This window comes from Cherax quadricarinatus, chromosome 22, assembly GCF_038502225.1.
Source record: "Cherax quadricarinatus isolate ZL_2023a chromosome 22, ASM3850222v1, whole genome shotgun sequence".
Classification (NCBI taxonomy): Eukaryota; Metazoa; Arthropoda; class Malacostraca; order Decapoda; family Parastacidae; genus Cherax; species Cherax quadricarinatus.
Genome location: NC_091313.1, coordinates 24,728,074 through 24,741,962, shown reverse-complemented (window position 1 = coordinate 24,741,962; position 13,889 = coordinate 24,728,074). Strand labels below are relative to the sequence as shown.

General features: G+C 37.6%; 1 protein-coding gene across 1 annotated transcript in view; it reads left to right on the top strand.

The window, feature by feature from the left end:
* The window catches only part of LOC128689692 (hemolymph clottable protein-like), a 37,880-nt gene that overhangs the window by 23,534 nt on the left and 457 nt on the right, over positions 1-13,889 (top strand). Inside the window, exons 28-37 of the mRNA XM_070087563.1 lie at positions 472-650; positions 1,265-1,411; positions 1,928-2,077; positions 2,305-2,435; positions 3,115-3,298; positions 5,951-6,151; positions 9,209-9,334; positions 9,996-10,242; positions 10,673-10,797; positions 11,326-13,889. The exon at positions 11,326-13,889 is cut by the window's right edge and continues 457 nt beyond it. Of these exons, the coding sequence (XP_069943664.1) occupies positions 472-650; positions 1,265-1,411; positions 1,928-2,077; positions 2,305-2,435; positions 3,115-3,298; positions 5,951-6,151; positions 9,209-9,334; positions 9,996-10,242; positions 10,673-10,797; positions 11,326-11,466 (1,631 nt within the window). The 3' untranslated portion in view covers positions 11,467-13,889. The remainder of the gene's footprint in view (positions 1-471; positions 651-1,264; positions 1,412-1,927; positions 2,078-2,304; positions 2,436-3,114; positions 3,299-5,950; positions 6,152-9,208; positions 9,335-9,995; positions 10,243-10,672; positions 10,798-11,325) is intronic.

Sequence of the window (13,889 nt, the reverse complement as noted above, 5' to 3'; positions counted from 1 at the left end):
TTTTCTACTGTTTGACTTATATCTTTTCCCAGTGTTGCCTTTTTTCTTAATCCATCTGCGTGACCACTGTTACCCTGGGGGTATTAGCTTACCACCCTAGACTGTTTAACTTCACTTCGGGATAAATCCTCGCAGTGTGTTATAGTGTCGTCTGTATTACTGATCTCTGTGTGATGTTCTTGCTTCCTACATCGTTATTACTACCTGCTTCTTGCCATAACTTTTGTGTGTATGCTCTTCCTTGAGTAATTCATGAGTCTTTCTGGTTAACTTTTACATAAGTGCGAGAGTATATTCCTCTCTGATGAGGAATCATTGTTTATTTATATTACTTTATATATAATAAAGTGCATTGCTGCTTTCCCTTTGGATTGCTCGTTTTGTAGCGACGAGTGACACTTTGCTTCAGTTTAAGTGCAATAACTGACACTTTACTTCAGGTCTGGTGTGATGAAGGTCACTTTGTTTCAGTTTCAGGTGGGTATGTGCAAAGTGTTAGTGTCGGCGTGAATTTTCAGGGTCCCAACAGCAGGAGCTACGAAGCGGTGTTGACGTGGGCAGTTGGCTCTGGTGTACACAAGACCTCCACTAGGACACAGCTGACCTTCGTTAAGAACGCAGCGGAAGGTTTCTTCGATGAAGCTCATACTGTAAGATCTTTTGTGAGGACAAAAATGCTGGTTATTCTCTAGTTCCCTTGGCTACAGTTCTGTATTTCATGAGGTGTTCTGCAAGTTTGATCCTATATAGTTTGTCTTCATAGTCATGTTTTACTTTAGTTTGGTCTTCATCTACTCCCATTTCTCTCTATTAGAGTCATCCTTCTCTCTTTACTACAACCTTCCACTTCTGAGTCTTACTTATGGCGATTATCAGCAGCCTGACGAGTAAGACACATATGCAGTAGTTGGGCTTCTTTATTGTTGAAACATTTCGCCCAAGTGGTAGGTTTCTTCAGTCAAATACGAAGAGTAGATTGTGGCTAGCAGTAATGGCGAGGTAAAGTTGATGTAATCAGTTCTTCAACCTTGGAAAAATAATTTGAAGCCTACCGAGTTGGCGAAACGTTTCAACATTAAAGACACCTAACTTTTGCACGTATCTTTTCAATAGTTTGCCCTTGTATTAAACATATATTTCTGATCTTCATGAAAAATCAGAGGCCTGGGCTATGATGTATCGCCAAAGCCTCACTTTACAGTATTAATAAATTTGCAACACTAAACATTATATTGAAGAATATAGATGGTTTTCTCACTTTCAGACTTGCTTTAACATTCTAGTGCTTAAGCCAAAGTTTACGCCCCTGACCACTGTTGAGAAAGTGTTGGCCACAGACCTGAAGACAACAGTTGGGGTCCAAGTCAATGACGGGATATCATGTAGAGGCCCACCTGTTCTTGAAGGCCAGGTATGATTGTGTGTATTAGTATTCGAACTGATCTCTTGACTTTTGTAAATAAGTTTCAGAAAATTGCTTGCATTTCCTGGAGAAATAACGGAAAATTCCAACCATCCTTCACTCTATAAACATCATCCTTCACTCTTTAAACGTCATCCTTCTCTCCTTACACATTATCCTTCACTCTTTACGCAACATCCTTCACTCTTTACACATCATCCTTCACTCTTTACACATCATCCTTCACTCTTTGCACATCATCCTTCACTCTTTAAACATCATCCTTCACTCTTTAAACATCATCCTTCACTCTTTACACATCATGCTTCACTCATTGTACAAAATGTTTCCTGTTATACACTTTGCATCATTTCTTTTTGTTATTTCAGAATAATAAATATACTTTAGCTAATCCTGTTGCTTGTTCAAGTTTCCCTGGTCCTGATCGTATAGTTTTACTTTAATTTAGTTATGTATATGTCTGTCATTCTTAAAGCCTTTACTTCAGCTTGGATCATCTTTCAGGGCGCCTTAGATGTGAGTGAGGAGGCAATGATTCGTTTGAGAGAGGAACTGGCAGAAGACTGTGACTCTGAAACCGTCCATCCACTGCCACTCGAAATCATCACTTCACCTCTCTACGACCACGCCCACTTCAAAGCACAGTGGACTGAGGTATGGGATTATACGTATATACGTATATATATATATATATATATATATGTGTGTGTGTGTGTGTGTGTGTGTGTGTATGTGTGTGTGTGTGTGTGTGTGTGTGTGTGTGTGTGTGTTTGCTTGTTTGTGTGTACGTATGCAGTATGTAACATTTTCAATAACTTCTAATCCATATCTGGGTATGTGTATGTATTATCGTCTTCATTATGTGTGTTTTCCTGGCACAGGACTATCCACTAATCCTGAAGAACCTGACTAACAGCTTGAATGACATTGTCGATGGAATACTCTTCCCACTTGTTTCCTACGACCACACCGCTACCAACCCCGAGTACACCAGGGAGATTGATGCAACTAAGTAAGTACATGAAACTATGGATATACCAACTTAATTTCTAGTTTGGACAAATATGTTAACGCTGGTCATTGAGTCCGTGACGAGGCATCAGGATTTGGAGGTTTGACGAAATTAAATATGCAAATTAGACACATGGATGTTAAGTAATACGTCTTCAGACAGTGGATGATAGGAAATATAACAACCTAAATAAAGAAGTGTTGTAGGCAGATTCTATACATAGACTTAAGAAATGTTGTGATAGAACCCAGAAGACTTGACCTCCGCAAATACACACTACAGGCTAAACTTGAGTGCTAAGTAAAACTGGTATTTTTAGTGATAGAAAATGTAGAAAAAAAATAAGGAAAATTAGCAAAGAACACATAAAATTCTCTAACTTTTTTTTAATCGACACTAATTTGTTTAAAATAAAGGAAGTTGATGTAATTATTTCACGATCTTCCTAAATAAAGGGGTACACTTTAACAAATTTCATGCTTTACCTGGAGTATACCTGAAGGGTGTTTCGGGAGTCAACGCCCCAGCGGCCAGGTCCATGACCAGGCCCCGCGATGGATCATTGCCTGATCAACAAGGTTGTTACTACTGGCCTTTGAACAAGTGTTTAAACAAATGCCTGCAAAGAGCCTGAAAACAACCTGAAACTTCCATATTAATAAGTATTTCTCCTCTGCAGAGACCTAGACACCAACCGTTGGACAATAAGAGACAAAAGACCGAATCTTGTGGCAGTAACCAGTGACTTGAAGGTCCCAGTATTGTTCCAGGAATTCTTAAGCCCAGCCAAGATAACTAGAACATTTAATTATAACTTTATAGAGGGACGTACTTCCTCCACATGTTTTATTAAGACAACAAAGGTGAGAACGTTCATTGGAGTTAAAAATTTAGTCCCAGTCCACTTGCTTTAAAAGCACAAATTTCTAATCCCGAAGAATTAGCTTTCAATAAAAATATTTTTTAGATTCGTGATAATTATAATAATAATAATAATAATAATAATAATAATAATAATAATAATAATAATAATAATAATAATAATAATAATAATAATTATTATTATTATTATTATTATTATTATTATTATTATTATTATTATTATTATTATTATTATTATATTATATTATTATATTATTATTATATTATTATTATATTATTATTATATTATTATTATTATTAGAGAAGTGGTAAACCCGCGAGGAGCAAAGGCGCTTGAGGAATGGAAGACAATATAGTCTGACTTGAGGAAAAGAAGAATAGCTCCGAGTCCTTGAATCAAGTTCTTTTCAGCATAAACCTGTTAAAGAACATACACCTGTTGAAGAACATACACCTGTTGAAGAACATACACCTGTTGAAGAACATACACCTGTTGAAGAACATACACCTGTTGAAGAACATACACCTGTTGAAGAACATACACCTGTTGAAGAACATACACCTGTTGAAGAACATACACCTGTTGAAGAACATACACCTGTTGAAGAACACACACCTGTTGAAGAACATACACCTGTTGAAGAACATACACCTGTTGAAGAACATACACCTGTTGAAGAACATACACCTGTTGAAGAACATACACCTGTTGAAGAACATACACCTGTTGAAGAACATACACCTGTTGAAGAACATACACCTGTTGAAGAACATACACCTGTTGAAGAACACACACCTGTTGAAAAACATACACCTGTTGAAGAACATACACCTGTTGAAGAACATACACCTGCTGAATAACATACACCTGTTGAAGAACATACACCTGTTGAAGAACACACACCTGTTGAAGAACATACACCTGTTGAAGAACATACACCTGTTGAAGAACATACACCTGTTGAAGAACATACACCTGTTGAAGAACATACACCTGTTGAAGAACATACACCTGTTGAAGAACATACACCTGTTGAAGAACATACACCTGTTGAAGAACATACACCTGTTGAAGAACATACACCTGTTGAAGAACACACACCTGTTGAAGAACATACACCTGTTGAAGAACACACACCTGTTGAAGAACATACACCTGTTAAAAATGCAATACACGAGAGTTGTTACCTTGAATTAGTGACGTTGTACATAAGTTAATTGTTTTATAGATAAATTATTAATTTCATATATAGATTTATTATTTATAGATAACTAGTTATTTTGTATATAAATTACATATTTATATAAAGATCAGTAATTCTAAATATATAAATTACCCAAAGAAACAGATAATCATATAATTATAACAACAGAACAACAGTAATTATAATAATAATAATAATAATAATAATAATAATAATAATAATAATAATAATAATAATATTGCATATGTATATGAGTTATGATGGGTTATAGGATATATACACTGAGGTATATTTCTCTCTAATCGTATATATACTGAGAGTTTAATTTGATCCCTTATTTAGGAATTATAGCAATCTTGTCTGGTGGAGAAAAGTTAATGACTATAGTGTTAATGACTATAGTGGTTTTCAATCCCATTAACCAACCCACCAATGCACCAGGCAGGTAATGTGCCTTGATGCCGGTAAAAGTCTCTTGATCACAAAGAATAAGAGTCATCCTTATTATTCCCCATTTTCCAGGCTTCTGTTTTTATCCCAACTGGTTTAGCACTTCCCCATGAAGATAATGATATAATACTTGGCAGGTAATTGGTCTTTCGTATTTGTGTGGAAAAAGACATTTATACAAATCAGGACATTTATTGGAGGAAAGGTTTCGCCACTACTGGCTTATTCAGTCCTAATGTACAGAGATAACTAAGAACGATTATATACAAAGTCTTTCCACCTGACTCCTTCCACGATATATACTCGTACTTAGTTATTAAGACTGAAGAAGACACTCGGGGCGAAACGTTTCCTCTAATAAAGGTCCTGAACTGCACATAAGTGTCTTTTTCCACAGCTTGTCGGTATCACCATACCATTTTTCTTTTTAATTGTATTCAGTTGGAAATGACAAATCCGTATTGGAAATACGTGGCTTGGGGGACTGGGAAGTAAAACTGATTTGATCAGAAGTGAACAAATCGTATTCCTCGGGTCAAGAACCCTTCTGCGATATCACTATCACTCAGAAGTCATTTCCTTTTTGAATATATATATATATATATATATATATATATATATGTGTGTGTGTGTGTGTGTGTGTGTGTGTGTGTGTATATGTGTGTATATGTGTGTATATATATATGTGTGTGTGTGTGTGTGTGTGTGTTATATATATATATATATATATATATATATATATATATATATATATATATGTGTGTGTGTGTGTGTGTGTGTGTGTGTGTGTGTGTGTGTGTGTGTGTGTGTGTGTGTGTGTGTGTGTGTGTGTGTGTGTGTGTGTGTGTGTGTGTGTGTGTGTGTGTGTGTGTGTGTGTGTGTGTGTGTGTGTGTGTGTGTGTGTGTGTGTGTGTGCGCGTGTGTGTGTGTGTGTGTGTGTAATGTTATTTCTTGTATTTACATTTTCTTCTCTTCCAGGTGGTTACGTTTGACGGTGTGGCGTTTCCTTATCAGGCTGACAGCTGCTGGGTCACCATCGCTATCAGCTATGGCCAGTACGACGGAACACAGTATCGCTTGAATAGCATGGCCAAGGCCAGGTTCACAGACCAGTGGGAGGTACAGGCTATCTGGCCCTGGGGTGGATTAGTCATCGATATAACCAAGTCCCATATTCTGGTAAGTTCGCACTTCCTGGTACTGTATTTTCCTGCTGCGACAACCGCCATTTTCCAGCTATATATTTTTTTCTGTTTCCATTAAGTCTATGTGATGTTGGGAAGTCTATGTAAAAATGCATTTAACAATAGATGGAGCTATACAGGTAGAGTTCTTTCCAACATTCTGTGAATCAGAAGGTATAGTCATGAACATATATATATATATATATTTATATATATATATATATATATATATATATATATATATATATATATATATATATATGTATATATATATATGCATATATATACATATATATATATATATATATATATATATATATATATATATATATATGCATATATATACATATATATATATATATATATATATATATATATATATATGTATATGTATATATATATATATATATATATATATATATATATATATTGGCGGAGAGCATTTATAGTCCCTTTATATAAAGGGAAAGGGGACAAAAGAGACTGTAAAAATTATAGAGGAATAAGCTTACTGAGTATACCAGGAAAAGTGTACGGTAGGGTTATAATTGAAAGAATTAGAGGTAAGACAGAATGTAGGATTGCGGATGAGCAAGGAGGTTTCAGAGTGGGTAGGGGATGTGTAGATCAAGTGTTTACATTGAAGCATATATGTGAACAGTATTTAGATAAAGGTAGGGAAGTTTTTATTGCATTTATGGATTTAGAAAAGGCATATGATAGAGTGGATAGAGGAGCAATGTGGCAGATGTTGCAAGTATATGGAATAGGTGGTAAGTTATTAAATGCTGTAAAGAGTTTTTATGAGGATAGTGAAGCTCAGGTTAGGGTGTTTAGAAGAGAGGGAGACTATTTCCCGGTAAAAGTAGGTCTTAGACAGGGATGTGTAATGTCACCATGGTTGTTTAATATATTTATAGATGGGGTTGTAAAGGAAGTAAATGCTAGGGTGTTCGGGAGAGGGGTGGGATTAAATTTTGGGGAATCAAATTCAAAATGGGAATTGACACAGTTACTTTTTGCTGATGATACTGTGCTTATGGGAGATTCTAAAGAAAAATTGCAAAGGTTAGTGGATGAGTTTGGGAATGTGTGTAAAGGTAGAAAGCTGAAAGTGAACATAGAAAAGTTAAGGTGATGAGGGTGTCAAATGATTTAGATAAAGAAAAATTGGATATCAATTTGGAGAGGAGGAGTATGGAAGAAGTGAATGTTTTCAGATACTTGGGAGTTGACGTGTCGGCGGATGGATTTATGAAGGATGAGGTTAATCATAGAATCGATGAGGGAAAAAAGGTGAGTGGTGCATTGAGGTATATGTGGAGTCAAAAAACGTTATCTATGGAGGCAAAGAAGGGAATGTATGAAAGTATAGTAGTGCCAACACTTTTATATGGGTGTGAAGCTTGGGTGGTAAATGCAGCAGCGAGGAGACGTTTGGAGGCAGTGGAGATGTCCTGTTTAAGGGCAATGTGTGGTGTAAATATTATGCAGAAAATTCGGAGTTTGGAAATTAGGAGAAGGTGTGGAGTTAATAAAAGTATTAGTCAGAGGGCAGAAGAGGGGTTGTTGAGGTGGTTTGGTCATTTAGAGAGAATGGATCAAAGTAGAATGACATGGAAAACATATAAATCTATAGGGGAAGGAAGGCGGGGTAGGGGTCGTCCTCGAAAGGGTTGGAGAGAGGGGGTAAAGGAGGTTTTGTGGGCGAGGGGCTTGGACTTCCAGCAAGCGTGCGTGAGCGTGTTAGATAGGAGTGAATGGAGACGAATGGTACTTGGGACCTGACGATCTGTTGGAGTGTGAGCAGGGTAATATTTAGTGAAGGGATTCAGGGAAACCGGTTATTTTCATATAGTCGGACTTGAGTCCTGGAAATGGGAAGTACAATGCCTGCACTTTAAAGGAGGGGTTTGGGATAATGGCAGTTTGGAGGGATATGTTGTGTATCTTTATATGTGTATGCTTCTAGACTGTTGTATTCTGAGCACCTCTGCAAAAACAGTGATAATGTGCGAGTGTGGTGAAAGTGTTGAATGATGATGAAAGTATTTTCTTTTTGGGGATTTTCTTTCTTTTTTGGGTCACCCTGCCTCGGTGGGAGACGACCGACTTGTTGAAAAAAAAAAAAAATATATATATATATATATATATATATATATATTTTTTTATATATATGTATATATATATATTCACTCCTATCAAACACGCTCACGCATGCCTGCTGGAAGTCCAAGCCCCTATATATATATATATATGTATATATACAACAGTTTTGGTAATCCCGCACCTCCTCCTAACTTCCAAACTACGAATTCTCTGCATTATATTCACACCACACATTGCCCTCAGACATGACATCTCCACTGCCTCCAGCCTTCTCCTCGCTGCAACATTCATCACCCACGCTTCACACCCATATAAGAGCGTTGGTAAAACTATACTCTCATACATTCCCCTCTTTGCCTCCAAGGACAAAGTTCTTTGTCTCCACAGACTCCTAAGTGCACCACTCACTCTTTTTCCCTCATCAATTCTATGATTCACCTCATCTTTCATGGACCCATCCGCTGACACGTCCACTCCCAAATATCTGAATACGTTCACCTCCTCCATACTCTCTCCCTCCAATCTGATATTCAATCTTTCATCATATATATATATATATATATATATATATATATATATATATATATATATATATATATATATATATATATATATATATATATGTATATATATATATATATATATATATATATATATATATATATATATATATATATATATATATATATATATATATATATATATATAGATAGATAGATAAATAGATAAATAGATAGAGAGAGAGATAAGAAGATAAATAATTAGATAATTACACAGAGAAATAAGTAGATAGATAAACAAATGACAATAAATTTTGATTAATGTAAAGAAGAAAAATATACATTAAAAAACTAAGATATTGTTTCCCTAAGTGTTCCGCTTATTACACCTTCAGGGAAACACAGTTGCTGTTAAGACTAAACACTTTTCCTCTCGCCAACAGATAAATGGTGAGGACTACGAGGGAGAAAACCAGTTCGTTAAATTCACCAAAAATGAGAATGCCAGTATGTTCTTCTTCAAGAGTTTGGGATTTGTGATAATAATTTCTGACAAGATTCAATTTAGAGTAAGTGTTTAATGGTTATATAATAATATATTTGTTTAGGCAACTGTGGAATGAGAAATGATTTGTCTTAATGAAACTCAAATCTCTGATATGTCAATGGTACGGATTGGGATACTTTTCTTGAAGGATTTTGAATTTAATATGCCATTTCGCCTACCTATACCGCCTTTGATAACTTCTACACATAAAAAGGTATGTTAATGGCTAAATTATAATCATAATTATGAAAGGGGTGAACCGGTAAACCAACGGAAGGCCTCTGTCAGATGACCAAAAGCTTCAGCTGCGGGTCATCAAATGACTAAGACCCGCGTCACGAAACACTTGATTTGTTTCCTGACGAATCTTTCCTTACATAACTTACATACACATGTGTAATAAACCTCTCAAATCACAGAACGGGTAGGGATCGAATCCATGATAGAGGAGTTCTTTAATTCTCAGGCCACGGGTTCTAGTTCCGTCCGTTCTGTCATTTGTTTACAACCATGTTATTTTTGGTAAGCCTCTTAAGATTCATACCAACGACCCTGGCAAGTGAGACGTGAGTTCGTTATTTGTTCATGATAGAAGTTTATGAAAGAAGTTCTGCTTGTGAAATATCATCTTAAAATTCAGAACTCTTCCTTTAGTTTCTTGCTAATGAAGATATATTTTGCAGATGCCTAAGATTTTAAACGGAAACCTACACGGCCTGTGTGGCAGAATGGACGGGGAGAAGAGACACGACCTGGTGGGACCCACTGGCTGCATCTTCACCAACCCGAGTCTCTTCGCTCTGTCCTGGACCACTCAAGGTGAAGGCTGCTCCCTCTTTAGTCTACGATCAAAGAAGCGAGGTGTAACGCAGTACCAGGAGGCATGTCCTCGTGAGGACTACATCCCCACCGCAGTGTCTCATCCCAGTGGTAAGATTTTAGTACTGAAGAAAAGGCATTCTGTGGGTGATGAGCAAGCTTTTATGGTAACAACGTTTTGCTCTATGGAGCGCTTTATCAAACTCTAAGAGGAACGAAAGGGTGTCACAATAAAACCAATACTGTTGATATTACCCCTTTGTATCAAAGTTGATGTCTTCACCATCATCATTTCCTTCTCTCAGATATTTATAACAATTCAGCACTTCAGACGCAATAGTTTATATACAAATTTTAAAGCAAAATCAATAATGCTAAACATAGAAAAGCAACGTAATGCGAAACCTCATGATACTTGAATACAACGTAATATTCATTACTGTATCGCATATAAAGCATTGAAAGTTAATTCTGCGTGTTAATCTGGTAGAGAATATATCCTTGTAACCGTTTAACATCACCTGTTATTCCTCTACTACAGTTGTGTATGACTGCACTGAATGGGAGTACAAGGAACTTACCACTGGAGACGTTAGATGTATCGCCAATGAACCAACACCGGTTTGCAAACCTGGCTGCAAGAAAACCAGCGACACCAGAAAACCTGTGAGCGTTTCAAGTGAAAATTTGTATGTATAGGTATATAGTATGGTGATAGAAATATGTCATGGGGTACTGAGTGTGGTTCACACAAGTTCTGTGACTGTATAATGGGGTATATACCTCTCACAAGATTTGTGAACCTCTCTTTCAATTTGGGAATTTAAAAAAAAATGTGCATATAACACAAATTGAAAGAAAAGGATGCAAAAATTAGTATCGTGATTTTTTTGTTTTATTTAGACAGGGGCAAAATAGTATTTATTTTCAAATACGAGCATACTGCTAGATACTTTCAATAATTATATAAATTATTACTATCAGTATTATTATTAATTCAATAATAATAATTATTAATATAATTATTGTTATTGTTATTGTTCTTATTATTATTAGCATTATTGTTGATTCTATAACTGGAATATTGCGTTATAGAATCAATAATAATATATTTTAACTTATGCATTATTTTTCATTAGCATTCTGAAGGTACGAGGAATCCCTATTATTAAATCCACTTGTTGACTTGGCCAGATTGAATACGACTGTACGATAACTGGATCTGATCAGCCTGAAGCCTACTGTCAGTCAAGTGGACAAGGAAGAAACCTCACCAAGGAGTGTTTTCCACACACCCGCGTCACTACGTACCCTGCCTCCTGCCTGCCTCAGTGATACTCTGATAACCTGCTCTTCTGTGCTGCGTGCCTCAGTGATACAACCTGCTCACCACCTACCCCACCTCTTGCGTACCTCAGTGATACAACCTGCTCACCACCTACCCCACCTCTTGCGTACCTCAGTGATACAACCTGCTCACCACCTACCCCACCTCTTGCGTACCTCAGTGATACAACCTGCTCACCACCTACCCCACCTCTTGCGTACCTCAGTGATACAACCTGCTCACCACCTACCCCACCTCTTGCGTACCTCAGTGATACAACCTGCTCACCACCTACCCCACCTCCTGCGTACCTCAGTGATACAACCTGCTCACCACCTACCACACCTCTTGCGTACCTCAGTTATACAACCTGCTCACCACCTACCCCACCTCTTGCGTACCTCAGTGATACAACCTGCTCACCACCTACCCTACCTCTTGCGTACCTCAGTGATACAACCTGCTCACCACCTACCCCACCTCCTGCGTACCTCAGTGATACAACCTGCTCACCACCTACCCCACCTCTTGCGTACCTCAGTGATACAACCTGCTCACCACCTACCCCACCTCTTGCGTACCTCAGTGATACAACCTGCTCACCACCTACCCCACCTCTTGCGTACCTCAGTGATACAACCTGCTCACCACCTACCCTACCTCCTGCAAGCTTCAGTATTATATCCTCGTCGCCACCAACCCGTCCTCCTGCATGCTCCCACTGACACACCCGGCCTCTTGCGTGCATTATAATTACTGTGCAAAAAGACACTTATGTATAGTGCAGAGGACGCCCTAAATGCCATCAGTAACAATCTCTAAGAAGTCTGGCAGTTACGCTATGTCTAAACTGTTTGCCTACAAGATATTACCCATTTTGGAAACTACTGTAACGTGATATCGGCTTGAGTACTCTGTATTGAGAAACACTGCTCCAGGTCTTCTACTACCATTACTACTGCTGCTACCACTACTGCTACTATTACTACTACTACTACTATTACTACTACTACTACTACTATTACTACTACTACTACTACTACTACTACTATTATTACTACTACTACTGTCACCACGACTACTACTACTACTACTACTGTTACCATGACTACTACTACTACTACTACTGTTACCACGACTACTACTACTACTATTGCTATTACTACTACTACTAGTGCTAATACTTCTGCTACTACTACTACCATTACTACTGCTACTTCTACTACTGTTACTACTACTACCACCACTACTACTAGTACTTCTACTACCATTACTACTGCCACTACTACTACTTCCACTATTACCACGACTACTAATACTGCTACTGCTGCTACTAATACTACTGCTACTAATAATACTACTTCTGCTACCATTACTATTACTGCTACTACTACTATTACTACGACTACTACTACCACTACTATTACCACGATTACTACTACTGCCACTACTACTACTGTCACTACTACTACTGCCACTACTACTACTACTGCTACTACTACTACTACTACCACTACTACTACCCTCCCGCAACTTCCCATCTGACTCCCACCACTATGTATACTTCTTAGTTGTCTCTATTAGGACTGAAGAATCACGTAGCGAAACGTTCCTTTTAATAAATGTCCTGATTGTAGATGAATGTTCCCGAATAGTGCTCCAGGGCCACCTTCTACGGACCTAGCCTTTGGTAGTAGCACTTCCCTCGCTCAGCTTCGAAGGCGTCTGCAGCAATGTCCTGCTTCGCTGACCCGTTCTCGTCATTTTACGCTGGGGCGCAAATCCTTCTTTTTCCTTTGCATTTATCCGGCCCTATCAGGATTCTGGCTGTTACTGCCTCTTTCACTGCTAGGTCCCTATGAGTGGGTCCTTCAGATGATTGTCAGTTCGCTGGTGGAGTGCCAAACATTCAGAATGTAGTGATGTGTGTAGTCCAAAAGAGTAGTTCCTTGTTGAGCGGGATGGATCTCCAGTGACCCAGACAGTGATCTCTTGTTTAAGAATATATAGGTCCACTGAGGTGACTGGAGGTGGCCTGGGGTGGAGCTCTGTAACATGGAGACTGCGCACCTGGAGGTCTATGGTCTTGCAAGAACCTGTTTCAGTAAAGTCACCACTGAGAACGGTGGTGAAAGCCTTCGGTGGAGCCTTATATAGGAGCTGTAGTGAACTATTAATTATAAGAGTACTTTTTCAGGTAATTCTGTGTTTCCCATATTTTCATCATAAAGGCAATAAATAGTTGTTTTTCCCTCATATAATTATACATAATTTTCCTAGAATATTAATCACCTAGTTATAAATGAAAGGATCTTCCTGTTTAAATAAGTAACTCTACTGAAAGTGGGAAGAGTATTAAGTATTATTCAGAAATCTATTGAGATAATTAAATGAATTACAAACATTATTAAGAGTTCTGTCGAGGAACGAA